Below are 20,377 nucleotides of genomic sequence, written 5' to 3' on the forward strand. Positions count from 1 at the left end.
ATTCATTGATCGCAATGCTTGAAACATCTTTGCAAAAAGACCCCACGTACAATAGAAAAGTGTATGCAATCTTCATTACAATTATTTTAAATTTTCACACAAAATATAATAAATAATTTAATTTTTTTAAATCATAATTCAATTTTTTTAAATTTCAAAACAATAATAATATTTTAATAATATTTTATTTTACTTTCAACTTTCATTTAAAATGATCTCATCTCATCTCACTATCCAAACAACATCTCAATGTTTGGAGACAATAGTTCAAGATCTTCAATCCCATAATTTTTATGGCCCTAAACAAGTCTCACGCCAATGGTATGATAAATTTTCTCAATCTCTCATTCAATTTGGCTTCACTTAATCAAAAGCTAATTATGGCCTCTTTACTTGCACCAATGGTGACACATTCACAACCCTTTTAGTCTGTGTAGAAGACATAGTAGTGGCTAGCAATTCCATTCATTCTATTTCTATTTTCAAAGCTTTTCTCAATCACCATTTTAAAATCAAAGATCTTGGTTCTTTAAGGCATTTTCTAGGCATTGAAATTGCTAGATCACTATCTGGTATTCATCTTTGTCAAAGAAAATATGCTCTAGACATTCTTTTAGACTATGGACGTCTAGCTTCCAAACCATTAAAAATTTCCATTGACCAAAATCACAAACTTAGCAGATCTTCTGGTTCCCCTCTACTTGATCCTACTATAGGCATTATAGGCAGACTGTTATATCTCACCATAACAAGACCAGACATCAATTACCTTACTCATGTTCTTAGTCAGTTTTTAGACATCCCTCTTCCAGTCAGCTTACTGCTACCCACAACATTTTCAGAAACATAAAAAATGCTCATGTCCAAGGTATCCTCCTATCTTCAACATCTCAAATTCATCTCAAAGGCTATTGCGATTCTGACTGGGCCTTCTGTCCAAACATAAGAAAATCTGTCACTGGCTATTGTATTTTCTTGGGCCCCTCTCTCATTTCATATAAATAATAATAATAATAATAAAAACGGTTGTATCTCAATCTTCTGTTGAGGCAAAATATCGAGCCATGGCTTCCATTTCAACAGAGTTCACTTGGCTCAAACAGCTCTTCTCTGACATGTCTATTGCTCATCCACAAGCTGTTGATTTGAATTGTGATAATCAAGCTGCAATTCACATAGAAGCTAACCATGTTTTCCATAAAAGAACCAAACATATTGAAGTGGACTGCCATCTAATCCGAGAAAAATTCTTGAAGGCAGTATCAAAATTGCTCATGTTCCAACTCATTCACAACTAGCTGATATATTTACCAAGTACTTTCCATCTCACATTCTCTACTCACACCTTTCCAAGATAGGAATAACAAATATCTATTCACCATCTCGTGTGTTGGGGGGGGGGGGGTGGGTATTGGAGCAACAGGCACCACAATATGCCACCACCTTGAAGCACCAGGATCATGATGATCATTTCAATCATGTTGTTATGCCATCACCTTGAAGCACTAGGATCATGATGATCAATTCAGTCGTGGCAACAACACTGCACCAGACTTTCAACTGCTGCCATCACATTCAACAATTATCAGCAAAGATTCTATTGTACATAATTTACTAGAAAGTCCCTCAAATGGATGAAGTGTCATGTACTATTTTGTATTTTCATAATTAGTTAGTAAATTGTACAAACTCTCTTTTATTCTCTAGTCTGTTAGCTAGCCGTACCTTTTGCTATATATAGATAGCATAGTCTGTAAAGTTTATCACAGATTGAATGAAAAGCTGAATTCCTTTTTCATCAACTCTACTCTTCTTTTTCTTATTCTTACACACCTAAACATCCAAACGTAGGGGCTCATTTAGATACTAAGAATATCTTAGAAGATCTATAAATAGTTGTGAAATAGTTTATGAATAATAATAAATTAGAGAGAAAAAGTTCAATAAAAATATTATAAAGTTAAAAACTTGTTTGAATATACTTTTTTAATATAATTTTTGTTTGGAAGTTTGGGAAAGTTGTATAAGGTTTTGTATTTTGTTTAGAAGTTTGAAATTGGAAAGTATTTTATGTTAGAGTAACGTTTGAAAATGAAATATATGAAAATACTTGAGAACAGTTGTATTTCCTAATGGACCTTACATTTCTTTGTTTTTTTTTTGTTTAGTTCAAGCAATGATAGTATCTTAAGCTAACGTTGAGCCTTTTGGTATCAGTTTTAATACTTTGGGGACTCAATACAAGCTTCAAGGAGTTGATGTTTTACATTCACACCATATTAATAATTTTGAGTTTTTTTAGGATTGTCAAAGGAAAAGGAGTTTATCTTTGATTTTTTACCAAAGAAAGGTATGTACTATTGGAATCTAAGGAGAAAGAAAGAAAGAATTGCACTTTCTTCCCTCAAATAAATATTAATACTTCTCTTTTGAAATACCATCACAAATTTACAAATTACTAAAGTGGCAAGATGGTCATTTCCTTAAATTTCAACTATTAACATTCTATAATTTCATTTATTTTTTTAATTAATGTTGACAAGATGTCATGAGATCTTAACAAGGGATAAATTTCAATTAATATTTCAAGTGAGTAGAATAACTTTCAATAATATGATATGGCTTATTATAGTGATGGTTTGAAGAGCTAAAGAATTTTCTCAAAAGACTGCCATACAAAGGTATAAAGGCATTGTTATGAATACCATATCGTACCGGTCGATACGGCCAGTATATAACGTACCAGCCACTATTTCAGTATAGGTATTTTAACTATTTCGTACTGGTTCAAATACTGACCATATCAGCCGATATTTCGACCTGTACAGACCTATGTATTGATCACCAGCATTTCGGCCCTTACTTTTTTTTTTTTCATTTCTTGAAACTACAAACTCATTTTTTACCCTCAATTCAGATCAAACTATTTATCATTTATATATATATGTATTTATATATAATTTATTCATATATCGATTATCCTAAAATGGTAGACAAAACGGTATTGATATCAAAATATTTCGTTCCAGTGTCTTGACCGATACGACATCCAGTACAGTATTCAAAACATTGCATAAAAGACCCATTTTCCTAATCTAGAGTTGGTCTCCATGTCAAGATTGCATTAAAATTAAGAGAAGTGATAGATGTAGTCGTGATTGTATAAGTGCTGTACAATTACTTTGAAAAAAGTAAATAAATATAAGATTTATATAAAAAAATATATATTTTTAATAATAAATCTCACACCTTCTTAAAGAAACTATACGGTATTTGCACACAAGATTTATTGGGAATTAATTAACCAACTACATTATGTTCTTTAAACCCATTAGAAAGCGCACACAAATTTCTTAGGTTTGTACTTCATCTTTTAGACTCCAACTAAATTACAGCATTAATAAAACAGTCCCTAGAAGTCAAATCATAGGTTGGACAAGTGAGCTACCTTTTCGACCCCACTACGTGTCTTTTGCTTCCAAATTCATTAAACAATAACTCATTGACGAATCGCAATGAGTCGTGACCATTTCGTTAGCAGTTTTTTTTTTGGAACATCCTATTTCTCTTAGTTTGGAGGGTGAGCGAACTAATGTTTCTTCACACTTCCTCTAACAACATCTCATCAAACGTCTCATATTAGTTCCTTGTATTCCTCAAGCAAAATTAGGGCTCTATAAATATCACCGGGTGCATGTTATCTTCAATCAACATAACTAGCAGATCATACCAGAAGTGAAACACCTCACAAAACATTCTTCTCCAAGTGTTTAAATCATGGCTTTTTCCAAGTATTGTTTCCTTCTGTCTATGATCATGGCATTGCTATTCTCAAGCACCGAGATGAGTCTAGCAGCTCGTCACTGTTGAATCAACCCAAGTATGAAGGGCTGCACATGTGCACCGTTTCTTCCTTTGTTGTATTAGGCACCGTAATTCTGCAGCAAATGTGGACCAAGAGAGCTCTTGATCAAGCTGCACCGAAATACACCTCCCTCTTGGTCAAGAAACGTGGGAGCTTTGTCCCCCATAATTTCTCCTATAAAAGGAGATGAATTCTGAAGAGAAACCCATTCTCACTGCGGTGAGAGATCAAGGGCAGTGGGTGAGGAAAGGAAGAGGGACGTGAGAGAGAGAAATAGAATTTTGTAGATTTTCTGAAAATCTTGTACAAATTCTATAAAAGAGGCTCCAGTGGACGTAAGCAATTTGCTGAACCACTTTAAAATTATTTTGTGTAATTTTCGGACAGGTTAGAGGCTCAACAAGTGGTATCAGAGCTCTGGTTCGATCTGTCCGAAAATTCAAGTTGCTCAAAATCAATTTTTGATCATACCACAATGTTCCTCTCATCAAGACGAATCCGTAGCCGCAAACGGCGTCGAAAACGGATGTCGGAGGTGCCCGTACGCGCCCCTGGAAGTCGGAGAGTGCGATGCACGCGCCTCAGTCGCACTGGAGGAAGAAGACGAAGTGGGATACACGCGCCACGCGCCCCCACGCGCGGCTGGAGGAAGAAGACGCGTGGAAGACACTGCCTCACGCGCCCCCACGCGCGGCAGATGATTAAGACGCGTGAGGGACATGCGCCCACGCGCCCTCACGCGCGGCTGGGGGTTGAAGACGCGTGTAGTGCACGCGCTCACGCGCCCCCACGCGCACTCGGAGTACTCTGGCGCGTGTGGTACACGCGCCAGACGCACCTCAGACGCCCTACTGCGGCGCGTGTGGTACACGCGCCAGAGAGATCTGGACCGTCCGATTTTCAGATCTTTGTTGGGCTAGATCTAAGCCATCCGGAGTCCGATTTCAACGATCAAATAGTGCTTTCCAACTATTTGGATCATTCCGGACTCATCCGTACGGTAGGAATGTCGAGATTCGCCATCAGTAATGTCGATCTGAACTGTCGATGTGTTGCAGATCATTTTGGGCTAGATCTACGCCGGTTGGAGTTCAATTGTGATGATCAAATAGTGTTGACAAACTATTTGGATCATTCCGAACTCATCTGTACGGTGAGAATGTGGAGATTCGCCATCGGTACTGTCGATCTGAACTGTCGATGTGTTGCAGATCATTTTGGGCTAGATCTACGCCGGTTGGAGTTCAATTGCGATGATCAAATAGTGGTGGCAAACTATTTGGATCATTCCGGACTCATCTGTACGGTGGGAATGTTGAGATTCGCCATCGGTACAGTCGATCTGAACTGTCGAGGTGTTGCAGATCATTTTGGGCTTGATCATAGCCAGTTGGAGTTCCATCGCGATGATCAAATAGTGGTGGCAAACTATTTGGATCATTCCGGACTCATCCGTACGGTGGGAATGTGGAGATTCGCCATCGGTACTGTCGATCTGAACTGTCGAGGTGTTGCAGATCATTTGTGGGCTTGATCGTAGCCAGTTGGAGTTCCATCGCGATGATCAAATAGTGGTGGCAAACTATTTGGATCATTCCGGACTCATCGGTACGGTGGAAATGTTGAGATTCGCCATCGGTACATTTGATCTGAACCGTCCACGTGTTGCAGATCAGTTGTGGGCTTGATCGTAGCCAGTTGGAGTCATGATGGACTCATTGGTTTTGGGCTTAATTTAAGCCAGTTGGGATCGTGAAATTTGATGGAGCAAATTTCAGATCATTGGATAATGCTGATTAACTTGTTATATCAGCAGGTTTTGGCAGTCATACAACTCATGGAGCATATTGTTATTAAGAGGAGAACCGCATCGGATCTCGTTGTGGCTTTCTTTGAAAAGCCAGTTACAAATAACAAAGTGCAGATGAAGCTTTGATGTGGTAGTGTGGATACGTACAGTCTAAGGAGGTTCTGTCTAGGAGATTGGAAATTTTAAGTGTGTCCATTGTGACCCTCCAATCTTTCCTGGGAACTGACTTAGTGAGGTACTATTCATTTCTACGGTAAATTCATTAAAGCAATGTCAGGAAGTAAGGTTTCAAATCTTGTCAGATTTAAGGTGGAGAAACGGTTCAATTTCAGATAAGGCAGAAGGTACTATTGTTGCCCAATAGCATTTGGTGTTGTGGTCAAAAGGTTGGGAGGTCATGAGAATGGCTATGAGTAATTCTGCAAAGAAGTCAAAATTGAAGTTTCTCAATGTAAGAGATCTTATCCTGGATGAGGAAGTGCGCAGAAGAGATTCTGGCAAGATTTCGAGTTGTTGGTCCTGAATGTTGATTGTAAGGACAGAGGCAAGTCAAGATCTGACAACAGATGACTCGCTAGAAATTGTGGCAAGTCAGGCCACAAGAGACTGCTAAAATCAGGATAAAATTGAGAATGATGCTGTGAATATGGTGACTGAAGAAATACATGGCGTTGCATTTCTTGCAGTGCACAATGCTGTTAAAGACAGCCTGAAGGCAGCAGTCATTCAGTAGTGTTTTCTCAAAGGCGTTGAAGGGCAAATCAATCCCTGAAGTCAACAGTGATACTAGCGACTGGTGAAACGGCTAGTACAAGGAGCAGTTTCGGCAAGTGGCTCCAAGTCAGTAAATGGAGATACTGGTATTGATGCTAATGTTGTGTCTCTCTCCATGAAAAAAGAGACATGTATATCCTCATGGCATGAGTTGCCATGATAGAGGATGTGTTAATGTTAGCAGATCCACAAGTTTACACACAGGCATTGGTTTGGCATTAATGCAGGGTGTGTGGTGGAAATTCATGTCGATGGCTGATGAACTTCCAGGAGAGCCAAACGTGAAAGTTACACCATAGTTTTCAGCAAGATTATTTTCGACATGGGCCGAAGTGAAATGCTTGGAATTAGTTTATTCTGAGTGGATATGCTTTTATGGTGAAGCATGATAGCGGGAGCTATGAAGATCTTCATTGAGGTGGAGCTTGGCTGTGGGACCAGTCAAAGTCACAAGATGGAGATTGTTGCTATTGTTGCCAATAGCATTTGGTGTTGGAAGGTCACGAAGGATTAATTGGTCTTGGCTCGGGTTAATTGTCGTGTGAATTAGAGAAAGTAAAAGGAACTCAGTTTTACTTTTCTAAAGAAATCTCCCTAGACCACGACATGAAGTACATGTGTGAGAGATGGGAACAAAATGTCAGATGTTTCAGGGATATCTACACCTAAAGAACTGCCAAGACGATTAGACCTCCATGGTGGTTACTACCTTAAAATGTATCATGCTGAATGAAGGTAGTGAACTACGGTATGAAGAAAAATCTTGCAAGAAGGGAGATTATGCAAGTCGGAGACTGCACACAAGATGGGCACATGCGACTGAAGATAGAAGCAGGATGAAGGGTCAGTCACCCAGATCAGAGATGAGACCTCAGCAACAGGTTCTCTGATATGTGTCAAGGTCTATGCGAGACCATTGATTCCCAGTGCAGTGGGAGATGTGTTGCCCTATGTAGATGTGTTGATTAAGGGCATTGTACGTGATGAACTAAAGTTATGCATCACTTTAGTTAGTCTTCTAAGTTGAAGACATGAGCTGTAAAATTGTATAAGGGATCATGCTGGAGATAGAACTCGGCATGTTGAGAACCAGTCTCCAAGTTGGAGATTGGTGTGATTGTAGGATTATGGAGCGTGATTGTAGGATTATGGAGCCTGGTTTGAAAGCTGTAAAGGCACCAAGCAGATTATTTGCTCGGATGTGGCTAGAGCGAAGCAGATTGTTCGCTCGGATGAGCCTAGAGCGAAGCTCAGTTTGCTCAAGGTGTACATGAGTGCGGACTCATGGACTCAAGCAAAAGAAGAATCCTAGAAAGTTGAGATTGTGCAATTGAGCACTGGTAAATCTCCTCTGAAGAAAATCTCTTGTAAGCTCCGTGGATGTAGACTATGCTGATGCATTTGAAGATGCATTTGGAGAGGCATCTGGATATCCATTTGAAGACGTACCTGAAGATGCATGTGATAGCGGATCTCTCATGGCTGACAAGCATTCAAAGAAAGAGGTGAATTCATTTGAAGAATGAATCAGTTTACAAGCAGCCTGGTATGGCATACTTGGGTGGAGGGGGTGATTGTTGAATCAACCCAAGTATGAAGGGCTGCACATGTGCACCGTTTCTTCCTTTGTTGTATTAGGCACCGTAATTCTGCAGCAAATGTGGACCAAGAGAGCTCTTGATCAAGCTGCACCGAAATACACCTCCCTCTTGGTCAAGAAACGTGGGAGCTTTGTCCCCCATAATTTCTCCTATAAAAGGAGATGAATTCTGAAGAGAAACCCATCCTCATTGCGGTGAGAGATCAAGGGCAGTGGGTGAGGAAAGGAAGAGGGACGTGAGAGAGAGAAATAGAATTTTGTAGATTTTCTGAAAATCTTGTACAAATTCTATAAAAGAGGCTCCAGTGGACGTAAGCAATTTGCTGAACCACTTTAAAATTGTTTTGTGTAATTTTCGGACAGGTTAGAGGCTCAACAGTCACCTCTTGGATACACCAGCAGCTCCGCCCCCAGCATTGACACTGCCTACAATCCCGTCCCTGCCCAAGGCAACCTTGCCTCCACTGCCCTCTGTGCCAACGCTGCCTACAGCCACATTGCCACCACTGCCTAGCACGCCATTGCCTACTTTACCGACTCAACCAAATCTTCCTATGCCTACATTGCCACCATTGCCTACAAACCCCTTGCCAACACTGCCAACTCAACCAACTCTTCCAAAGTCCACCTTGCCGCCGCTGCCAAGCACCCAACTCCCAACACTGCCAACAATGCCCACGATCCCCAACGTGGCACTACCTCCGATGCCAGCTTTTCCGTTGCCCACCATTCCAACCACAATCCCTTCAATCCCCTCCATTCCAACTACAATCCCAACAATTCCTTTCCTCTCCCCACCACCATCAAATTAAACACCGGTTCTTGAGATGCCTCATGTTCGTGCTTCATACGTTCTCCTACTTCAGTTTGGATGTTTCTTTGCGCAGTACTTGAGCTATTCTGGATTATGTTAGAACCTGTTTCTTTTCTTATATTGAGAGTTTTCACAGTCGTGAGGGGTTCATTTGCATTTGTCTGTATAAGAGAATATGATGTTTCATTTCTATAGTTTTCGTGCCGTTCTTAATTGATTATGTCAGCGACGCTTGTGTTTGTTATTATATTGTAACCGACCTTACGAGTATTCAATATATGATATCTATTTTGTTTTTCAGTCTCAACTCTTTTTCCTCTGATAATCGATCGAGTCCCTATATTAATACCTTTATTAAGAGTTAAGTGCATGCGCTTGGGACTTCTATTAGACCTTATCATGCACTGTCTTTTCTATAATCATTTGGCAGTATTTTACACTTTGAACTCCGAACTACGTACCAAAAGTACGAATTATTCATTGTACTATGATATTATAAAAAGCATACAAAAACATCATTATCTATTTTGACCGTTAAGATGAATGAAAAGTGGATAAGAAAAAGTGATATCGCACATTCTTGACGGTTGGATATTCTTAATATGAAGCTACGGCCCATTATTAACTTTTTGTGGTTAGATGGCGGTTTGCTTTAGTTTTGATTCTTTCAGATGTAAAATGCAAATGATTTGATCTTGTCTATGAACAAAAAGAAATGTTGTTTATGAGTTTCTATCATCTACTAGACTACGTTTGGGAACGTAATTGTTTTCAAATATTCTCAAACTATTTCATCATTATTCAGTACTGTTATTCTTATACTATTTTTTTTTACTATTAATAAATTATTTCACTAGTATTTATAAATATTCTAAATATTCAAATGGACTCTAAATCTTATCCATCATTATAGTTTTATTCACCTAAAAACAAATGAAGCGTATATATATATATATATATATGATTATGCAAAAAGTTGGAAGATTTGATGAAAGACTACATATATGTTGACATTGTTGAGGGAAAAAATAACGATGATGATCTCATCAACAAGGGAAAAACTTCAAGGGAGAAATTTCTCGTGTTACTACTAATAATTTTGGGTTAGGTGCAGAAGCTAGCAGTACTTATTGACACTGCCATCTGCCATATTTTGGCTAAATAATATAACAAAATTTGACTTGGCATGGTACATGTCAAAGAACAATAACAAAAATATGAACATCTACAAATAAAATAATATAAAACCTAAAATAATTTAAAATTACAAATAAAAAATAAATTGAAACCTGAAAATTTAACATTTATATAACTAAAATTAAAAATCAATGAAAAACAATAATAATAATCGAAAAAATTTAAAAAGAAAAAAAAAATGGCCAGGGACGTTGCTTGTATTGATAGCAAGGGATTTGATGAAAAATGAAGTCTTCATGCATTGTTATTAGATAAAAACATATTCATAAAAACATATTAATATTTTATTGTTATATAAAGAGTGTTTAGTTAATCCAAAAGGCAAAACACGTGATATTAGCCAAATAATGACTTTGCCTTTACCTATTTTAATGAGAGTGCTCTTAGGTGTTTGCTTAGCAACCTAGGCCCTACTTGGGAAAAAGCCATGCCTAGGTGGGCAACCCCGCAAGCAACCTTTAGGTTATGTTTGAAACACAAATTCATTTTAATTCAATTCAAATTAATTATTGATAAAATCTATTATCTTTTTAACTTTTTATAAAAATGTTAAACTCATATCAAACTATTTAATTTATACTTTCAAATACATATCTCAACCTATTTTAAACTATGTTGTAGATTTATTTTTATATAATCTGTTTCTTCCTTAAATTTAAACACATTGCTTTGTGTTACATCTCACCACTGCTGACAGCTTTAATGCAGATCAGAGTATGTGCTTTCTTTCCGGTCTTGGCCACCCGATTCAGGCGATCAAGTCTGTTTTTTGGGAGATTAACAAACTACATTCTGTACACCACATAAAATATTTGACTATACTACAACATTAATAAGACTCTGTCCCAACAAGTAATTGACGAATCATAGGTTGGACAAGTGAGCTACCTCTCCACTCCAATACGTGTCTTTTGCTCCCAAATTGGTTCAATAACTCATGCACATATTTTAATGAGTCGTAACCCTTGTAGGTCTGATTTCCTTGAGGCTTCTGGGTGGGATGTCGAGAGTCATCTTTCCGGTTTAGTTAGCAGCTTTATTTTTACCTCCAATCTATCACAGTTTGGAAGGTGAGCGAACTAATGTTTCTTTCCACTTCCTACAACCATATCTCATCAAACTCAAATTAGTTCCTTCTATTCCTCAATATCCCTCAAAATTAGGCCTTTATAAATACCACCTGCTATACGTTGTCTTCTATCAACACCACAAGCCAATACCTGAAGTGAACCAGCTCCAAAAACATTCTTCTCCTAGCATTTAAACCATGGCTTTTTCCAAGTATTGCTTACTTCTGTCTATGATCATGGCATTGTTATTCTCAAGCACCGAGATGAGTCTCGCTGCTCGGCACCTCTTGGATACACCAACTGCTCCGCCCCCAGCATTGACACTGCCTACAATACCATCTCTGCCCAAGGCGACCCTGCCTCCACTGCCCTCTGTGCCAACGCTGCCTAAAGCCACATTGCCACCACTGCCTAGTACGCCATTGCCTACTTTGCCGACTCAACCTACTCTTCCAAAGCCCACATTGCCACCATTGCCGACAAACCCATTGCCAACACAGCCAACTCTTCCAAAGTCCATGTTGCCGCCGCTGCCAAGCACCCAATTCCCAACACTGCCAACAATACCCACCGTCCCCAAGGTGGCACTACCTCCACTGCAAGCTATTCCAATGCCCACCATTCCAAACACAATACCTTCAATCCCCTCCATTCCAACTACTATCCCGACAATTCCCTTCCTCTCCCCACCACCTTCAAATTAAACACTAGTTCTTGAGATGCCACATTTCCATTATTCATTCTTCTATATACTTTGTTTGCGCTAGTACTCATGTTGTTCTGGATTATGATAGAACTTGATTCTCTAATTATATTGAGAGCTTTCACAGTCTTTAGGGGTTCATTTGCATTTATCTGTACAATAGATTTTGATGTTTTATTTCTATAATTTTCATCATGTCAATTCTCTTTGATCATGTCGGTAACATTTGTGAGTGTTATTCTATTGTAATCGTCCATATGACTAATGAAAATATGATATCTTTTGTGTTTTATTAGTCTCAACTCTCACTACCTTCCCATCGAATTTATGAATTGCCTTAAGAATTAAGTGGGCTTGGGATTTTCGTACTACTTCATGTACCATCTTTTCTATAACAATTTGGGAAAAGAGGGACTCACTGCAGTGTCCAGACGGATCACAAAAACCAAAGTCAATGTGGGTGCAAAACCTAGATTCTATCCTCGATCTGCATTGCCAATCCATGTGATATTGATTTGAGGTAACAGCAGTACTACTACGACAATATACAACCGACACAGAGACAGTCGAGCTATATAGAAGCATGGAATCCATATCTAGTGTGTAAAAACTAAAAATGTATGGTAATCTTTATTGACAATTTTTTCAGAAAATACTCTCCACTTCTCAACTAATAATTATTTTACACTTTACGCTCTAAATGAATCAAAAGTAATATACTACGACGTGCACCCTCCAATTATAAGAAAGTAACAAAAAACATCATTATTTATTTTGAACATCGAGATGGATGAAAAATAGGTAAGAAAAAGTGATGTTGTAAATTGTAAAACGCACGTTAATTGAAGAGAAATGTTGTTTGTGAAGAGCTATTATTTGTTCATCATGTACATGAAGAGAAATGTTGTTTGTGAGTTCTTATCATCTACTTATAATCTTATCCATCATTGTAGTTTAACTCAACTGAAAATAATAACATATGATTATGCAAAAAGTTGGAAAATCCAATGAAAAATTACATTCTGAGGATAAAAAAAAAGGAAAATGAACATTTGAGTTAACTGCGAGCTCAATTCTAATTATTTTATTTTAAGGCAAAGATATCTATGGATAATTATTTTTTTGGTTCAAGATAATTTCATCACTAAATAAAAAGAAATATATAAAAATGGGGTGAGGATCCCAAAAAACACCTACACACATACATTAGACACAACACAGATCAAATTAAAACCTAATCGGGAAATGGAATCAAATAATTGGTCCAGACATATGATTAGCTCTCACGAAAGCAGTTTTTAAAGAAATTCTTTGATCGCAATGCTTGAAACATCTTTGCAAACAGACCCGACCTACAGTACGCAGAATCTTGATTACAATTTTTTTAAATTTTTACACAAAATATAATCAATAATTCAATTTTTTTAAATCACAATTCAATTTTTTTAAATCTTAAAATACTAATAATATTAAAAAATAATATTTTAACAATATTTTATTAAACTTTCATCTAAAATGATCTTATCTTATCTCTCCAAACAACCTCTCAATATTTGGATACAATAGTTAAAGATCTTCAATCCCATAATTTTTGCATTTATATATGGAAAATGCTATTTAACCTTCTCAATATTACTGCTCAAGTAAGCAAAAAATTAATTAAAAAAATTTAAATATATGAGCGGTCTAAATGAGAGAACAAACTCCTAAGACATACTAACATTTTCCTTCTATATATATCTAACGGACGGTAAAATGAAAGAACAATAGGTATAAGAATTAATTACAGTTGATAGAAGTGATACCAGCAGCATTTTATTCAATAAAAGAACAAAAAGGCCCTTCTTCTTCTTCTTTTTTATTTAATATTTAGTTAAAATAATATATTTATAACCTAATTACGTTGAACCCTTTGGTATCATTTTTAATATTTTAGTGATTCATGATCCATTCATGAATTTTTAAGAGCTAAAATTGTAACTCTATCATTTTTCATTAATTTTATCAAAAGACTGCACCACAAAGATATATATATAGAGGGTCCATTTTCCTACATGGATTCGAGAATCGAAACTCGACTGGTTTGCACAGCTTAGAGCTGAAAACGTTTATTTCAAGGGTGAGAAATTCCCCTGTTACTACTTCTTATCATTTTGGGTTAGGTGCTAAAAAAAAAAAAAAAAAAAGACGTACGAAATCTTTTGAATTGTGACGAAAAAAACAAAAAATAAAAGCAGTCAAAACCTGAAAATAAATAACTAAAAATAAAAACCCAAGAAAAATGAGAAAAAAAAGTGGCATGCCACAGAACTGACACATGGATGTTAGACCTATGTTAAATTATTTATGTGGAATTCTATATATAATCGCGAAGTGTATAAATGCTATATAATTATTTTGAAAAAGATCAGTAGGTCAACTATTAAAAAATTAATTTTTTTTTCATGTGAGTCTCATATTTTATTCACTTTTTTCAAAAACGATTATACGACAGTTGCATAATTCACGATTGCAAATATCTTTTCTCATTATTTAATTCCCCTAACCAAGATTGCATTAAAACTAAACACAATGCCTCCTGTTACTTCTCACAGCTGCTTTAATTTATGCAGAAACATGATGCTGCATCCCAATTCATGGCTTCATGCGATCATATTTGTTTTGTTGGGAATTCATTAACCAACTACGTTCTTAATCCCATCATAAACGACACACACAAATTTGTTAAGGTACTTTATCTTCTGGACTCCAACTACATTACAACATCTACAAAGACTGTCTCCCAACAAGTCATAGTCAAATCATAGGTTGGACAAGTGAGCTACCTCCTTAACCTCACTACGTGTCTTTTGGTCCCAAATTCTTTCAAAATAACTCACCTCCAATTTGTCTAATTAGTTTGGATTTTGGAAGGTGAACGAACTAATGTTTCTTTCCACTTCCTACAACCACAATTCATCAAACACGCATTAGTTCTTTCTTTCTAACTCTCAAGATCCCTCAAAATTAGGCCTCTATAAATACCACAGGCTACATGTTGTCTCCAATCAACACCATACTAGCCATTAATATCAGAAGTTTAATAGCTCCCAAAACTTTCTTCTCCGAGTTAATTTAAACCATGGCTTTTTCGAAGTTTTGTTTCCTTATGTCTATGATCATGGCATTGTTACTCTCAAGCACCGAGATGGGTCTAGCTGCTCGACACCTCTTGGATACACCAGCTGCTCCGCCGCCAGCAATGACACTGCCTACAATCCCATCCCTGCCCAAGGCCACCTTGCCTCCCCTGCCATCTGTGCCAACGCTGCCTAAAGCCACATTGCCACCATTGCCAAGCACGCCATTGCCTACTTTGCCGACTCAACCTACTCTACCGAAGCCTACATTGCCACCATTGCCTTCAAACCCATTGCCAACAACGCCAACAGTCCCCAAGTTGGCACTACCTCCGCTGCCAGCTATCCCATTGCCCACCATTCCAACTTCAATCCCCTCCATTCCAACGAAAATTCCGACAATTCCTTTCCTCTCCCCACCACCTTCAAATTAGACACTAGTCCTTGAGATACCCCATTTCATTTCTTCGTTCTTCTACTTTGAATTTCTTTGTGCCAGGTGTTGTTGTCCAGTGTGGTAGAACCTGTTTCTTTTCTTATATTGGGAATTTATACTAGTCTTGAGTGGGTCATTTGCATTTGTCTGTAGAGATTTTGATGTTTCGAAGTCATTATTTGGTTATGTCAGCGACACTTGTGAGTGTTATAATGTTGTAATCATCCTTATGATTATAGAATGAATATATGATATATTTTTTTGTTGTTTGTTAGTCGCAAGCACTCTCATTAGCTTCCCATCGGATTTATGCACTCCTCTCCTTCCTATAACAATCTGAGTGCCTAAATTACCTTTCAGTGGTAAGTTGGCTTGGATAAAATAATCATTCACTCAGGGCAGATTGATCACAAAAACCAAGGAAAAAGTTGTATAATAATAACAGTTGAACTAATTAAGTTTGAGCTATCATGCTAAATTAAATGTCGATCCACGAGGAGCATCTTACACTAGAGTGATGAACTTTTTGTATTTCTCAGATAGAAAACCGAGAAAAACATGATCAAAATGGCCATCTGATCGAGTACTTGCCGCATCTATAACATGAGAGAGTCACCTTCTAAGACTGATTTTGGGTCCCATTTTGGTTGATTTACACATTTGATGACTAATAGCCGGTCCCTTAAAAAAAAAGTGTGATGAATCATATATAGTCCATATATAAGCAGATATGTTTGCTGCTTTCCTATAGGCTTCTTAGCTTGAGTTGAACATGAGTCTTCGCTTGGGAGGTGAATTAACCAAAGCTAATTACTTCAAGATTTTTCCGGACATGTTGTGGGTCTAAGGAATTAAAGACGACAAACCCAAGTCACAACCGGCCGGAGCCGCCCAAAGTGGGGCTTGGGTGTCCAAATAAAATCCCAGCACAATTACTATACAAAGACCAATAAAAAGGGGAAAATGCTAGAAATGGAAACGAGTTATATCTTTTAATCTCAATTTTTCTTGTTGATTAGGTGCCAAAGAAAAGGTTGTCCCTATAACAATTAATGATTTAACGATCTAGAATGTTATTGCCAACTTTGATTTCATGTAGTGGCCGGCTACTGTGCCAACAGATAGATTGCATATGTAAGCTGGGAGCATGTCGAATTTTGTTTTTCAGGAAAGTACGTAGTAAGATCAATAAATACAGATAATCAGACCGATCAGATCTTTGTTGGTGTTCGAGAAGCCATAGGAGTCTCGACTTAACAAATATGTTAAAGTATCTACTGCAACCACATCAGATCCCTCAAGCTCCAGCTCTATAGATTGTGCACACAATGAGTGTCCAAGAAGTACCATTACCAATATGGCAAGAGTACCTCTTCAAGATCATGACAGCAAGCCTCCAGACAGCAAGCCTTGCAAATATGGAAGCTCACACTTAAGGCAAGTCTTTGCAAGAATCATGGATCCTAAAAAATCTGCTATATAACTCTGTAATCCCATTGATTCAGCAAATCAATCTTATTTATGTTAATTGTATTATTTGCTTCCTTGTATAGAAAATAATGTGCATCTCTCAAGAGTGTATCTTTTGATTCTTTTATTGACTTGTACAAACTATATAATGAATATACAATATACTAGTTTGGTGTGTTAGCCAAAACCATTTTTCTGTGATTTTGTTCATAGTATCAGAGCTGTATTCAGCTCACGCTCATACATCCTGGTTCAATGGCTTTTCCAAATACTACTTCTACTACTCCTTTTGTTTTTCCATACTTTACCCAATTAACTGGGGTTAAACTTGATGGAAATAACTACTTGCAATGGCTATCTCAACTGGTTCCTGTTATGAGAAGTCATGATATGATGGGCATTGTGGATGGTTCTGAATCATGCCCTACCACTTTGATCTCTGATGCTCGAAGCAAAGAGATTCCAAATCCAGCTTATGCTCTATGGATAAAGAAGGATCAATTCCTTCTCGGATGGATCAATATGACCCTATCTGAATCGGTGCTTTCTACAATTTATGGATTGCAAACTTCTCACCAAGTTTGGACTACCCTTGCCAGTCGATTTGCATCACAATCTAGATATCATGTCTCTCACCTAAAGAGACAATTGCAATGCCTTTCTCAAGGTACCAAATCATGTTCTGAATACCTGCAAAGTGCCAAAGTTCTAGCAGAACAACTTGCTGCAGTTGGTAAACCCACTGAGGATGAGGACTTAATTTCCTTCATTATTAGTGGGTTTAATCCTTCCTTCAATGGATTTATCACTTCTTTCTCTCTTGCTACAAGAGACAATCCTCTAACATTTCTTGACTTTCAAGATGAGTTACTTAGTCATGAAATACTCCTCAAACAACAAACTCATTCTCCTGATCCAACAAACTTTGCTTTATTTATGCCAAAATCCAACTCCTCACAACAAAACAGATTTCCTTCACATAATGGAGCACCCCACTTCCACAAGAAAGGAAAAAATCCTCAAACATACAATTACCCTCCAAGAAATGGGCCCTTTAAACCCTCTGTAGGTTCAGCACCTAAGCCACCACAGCAAAATAATGCTCAAAGCTTCAGCAACACTAGCAGGCCATCATGTCAAATTTGTGGAAAAACCAGCCATACAGCTATTGATTACTTTCATAGGATGGATTATTCCTATCAAGGAAGGCATCCTCCTTCTCAGTTTGCTGCCATGGTGGCTCACACCAACCAAGTATTGGATGAACAACCTTGGTATGTTGATAGTGGTGCCAATGCGCACATCACCAATGACTTGGAGAACCTGACCATCCAGTAACCTTTTTAAGGTCATGACACAGTTACAGTTGGCGATAGAGCTGGAATTCCCATCCAAAACACTGGTTCTTCCATCATTCACTTATCTACATCTCATTTTCATCTTAAAAATGTGTTGCATTGTCCACAGGCCTCGGCCAACTTGCTCTCTATTAATAAATTCTGTTCTGATAACAATTGCTATTTTGTCCTAACCTCTTCTCATTTCTTGGTGAAGGACAATCAGACCAGAGCCATACTCTTAGAAGGCAAAGTTGAGAATGGGTTGTACCCCTTGCGGGTTTCAAGGATCTTTCTTAAAAAATAAGCATGTTTTTACTGCCTTTATTGGATTAAAGACCACTCTTCCTATGTGGCATTTTAGACTAGGACATTCCTCATTTGTACTAATCTCTCGAATAATAAAAGATTATCATTTACCACTCTCTCATGCAAATGATAATGAGAAGTCCTTTTGTGATTCATATCAGCTTGGTAAAAGTAAAAAGCTTCCATTTTCTACCTCTCACAAGATCTCTACTGCTCCTTTAGAACTAATTCATACAGATTTATGGACCTCTCCTATCTCTTCTATTAGTGGCTGCAAGTACTACATAATATTTGTGGATGACTTTTCACGCTACACTTGGTTTTATCCTCTTCGAACTAAAGCAGAAACATATGAGTATTTTGTTAAGTTCAAGACTCTTGAAGAAACTCAATTCTCATGTAAAATCAAAAAGTTGCAAACTGATGGAGGAGGGGAGTATAATTCACTTCAGTTTCAATCCTTTTTGACCCAAAATGGCATTATGCATCGTAAATCTTGCCCCCACACCTCACAACAAAATGGATTGGCTGAAAGAAAACTCCGTCATATCCTTGAAACAGGTCTCACTCTTCTTGCCCATTCAGGCCTTTCAAACACCTATTGGGTTGATGTCTTCCTCACCTCTATTTACATCATCAACAGGCTGCCTACTGCTATTCTTACCCACAAATCCCCGTATGAAAAACTCTTCAAAATGGCGCCTAATTATTCTGTACTCAGGGCCTTTGGTTGTAAATGTTTCCCTTTACTTCGGCCTTACACCACTCACAAGTTAGAATATCGGTCCAAAATTTGTATTTTTCTTGGCTACAGTCCTGCTAGCTATCGTTGTCTTGATCCATTTTCAGGTAGAGTTTATCTCTCTAGACATGTCATTTTTTATGAAAGATCCTTTCCAGCAAAGGAACATCCTACATTGCAACTACCATCCAAGATTAATGCTGCTGCTGATCATCCTTTTCAACTCTCTGTAAGTTTTCCTCCTGCTAATACCATTACCATTGATTCTAAAAATTCTAGCACTGCATTACCTATCTCTCCTGACATCCATAACTCTCAATCTTTGAGTCCCTCATTGTCTCTTGACCCTTCCCCACCTTACTCAGCCCCTACAGATGCTACTTTTGACCCATTACCACATCCTGTCATCAATTCTACTCCTCACTTATCTGAACCAGCAGTTGAGGTCCCAATTTCCCATCCAATGCAAACTAGGTCACGTACTGGTTCCCTTCAACCCAAATCATTCCCAGATTTCAAGCTTTATTACTCCACTAGATATCCTCTTCTTGCCATACAAGCTCAATCTTCACCAGTTGAACCTACTTGTTTCTCCAAGGCCATTGCTGATCCATGCTGGAAAGATGCCATGTCTCAAGAGTTTGCTCCTCTTCTCTCCAATGACACATGGACACTTTGTCCAAGACCACCCCATCAAAATTTTATCAGAAATAAGTGGGTTTACAGAATCAAACAGCACTCTGATGGGTCCATAGACAGGTTCAAAGCACACTTAGTTGCTAAGGGCTTTAAGCAACAACTTGGCATTGACTACACAGATAGGTTTAGTCCAATTATTAAAGCATCTACCATTCGCATTGTGTTGGCCCTAGCAGTACATTTTCATTGGCCCATTAGACAACTTGATGTGTCTAATGCTTTCCTACATGGAACCTTAATGGAAGAAGTGTTCATGGAACAACCTCAAGGGTTTGTTGATGCTCAACACCCAGATTATGTTTGCAAACTTCATAAAGCAATCTATGGTTTAAAACAGGCCCCAAGAACCTGGTTTCACTGCTTATCTTCCTCATTACTTGATCTCGGGTTCACAGCATCCTTGGTTGACACCTCCTTGTTTGTCTTTATTCA

At 37.8% G+C, this 20,377-nt stretch overlaps 3 protein-coding genes across 3 annotated transcripts; all 3 read left to right on the forward strand.

Moving 5' to 3' along the window:
- Window positions 1–3,641: 3,641 nt before the first annotated feature.
- LOC122308470 (protein PELPK1-like) lies at window positions 3,642–9,163 on the forward strand. The gene is made up of 2 exons (XM_043121818.1): window positions 3,642–3,859; window positions 8,428–9,163. Exons 1-2 carry the CDS (start codon window positions 3,778–3,780, stop codon window positions 8,859–8,861), a joined length of 516 nt encoding a protein of 171 aa, XP_042977752.1. The 5' UTR covers window positions 3,642–3,777; the 3' UTR covers window positions 8,862–9,163.
- Window positions 9,164–11,244: 2,081 nt separating this feature from the next.
- LOC122301664 (protein PELPK1-like) lies at window positions 11,245–12,128 on the forward strand. Its single transcript, XM_043113060.1, has one exon. It carries the CDS (start codon window positions 11,328–11,330, stop codon window positions 11,832–11,834), a length of 507 nt encoding a protein of 168 aa, XP_042968994.1. The 5' UTR covers window positions 11,245–11,327; the 3' UTR covers window positions 11,835–12,128.
- Window positions 12,129–14,954: 2,826 nt separating this feature from the next.
- LOC122301281 (protein PELPK1-like) lies at window positions 14,955–15,386 on the forward strand. Its single transcript, XM_043112551.1, has one exon. It carries the CDS (start codon window positions 14,955–14,957, stop codon window positions 15,384–15,386), a length of 432 nt encoding a protein of 143 aa, XP_042968485.1.
- Window positions 15,387–20,377: the final 4,991 nt, after the last annotated feature.

The sequence above is a fragment of the Carya illinoinensis genome, chromosome 1, assembly GCF_018687715.1.
Source record: "Carya illinoinensis cultivar Pawnee chromosome 1, C.illinoinensisPawnee_v1, whole genome shotgun sequence".
In the NCBI taxonomy this organism is placed as follows: Eukaryota; Viridiplantae; Streptophyta; class Magnoliopsida; order Fagales; family Juglandaceae; genus Carya; species Carya illinoinensis.

What these genes read in the sequence shown, in the direction of transcription:
- LOC122308470 (XM_043121818.1), top strand. Translation starts at nt 3,778, where the DNA reads ATGGCTTTTTCCAAGTATTGTTTCCTTCTGTCTATGATCATGGCATTG. An exon ending in CGAGATGAGTCTAGCAGCTC is followed by an intron (nt 3,860 to 8,427) that starts GTCACTGTTGAA and finishes AGAGGCTCAACA; the next exon opens with GTCACCTCTTGGATACACCA.
- LOC122301664 (XM_043113060.1), top strand. Translation starts at nt 11,328, where the DNA reads ATGGCTTTTTCCAAGTATTGCTTACTTCTGTCTATGATCATGGCATTG.
- LOC122301281 (XM_043112551.1), top strand. Translation starts at nt 14,955, where the DNA reads ATGGCTTTTTCGAAGTTTTGTTTCCTTATGTCTATGATCATGGCATTG.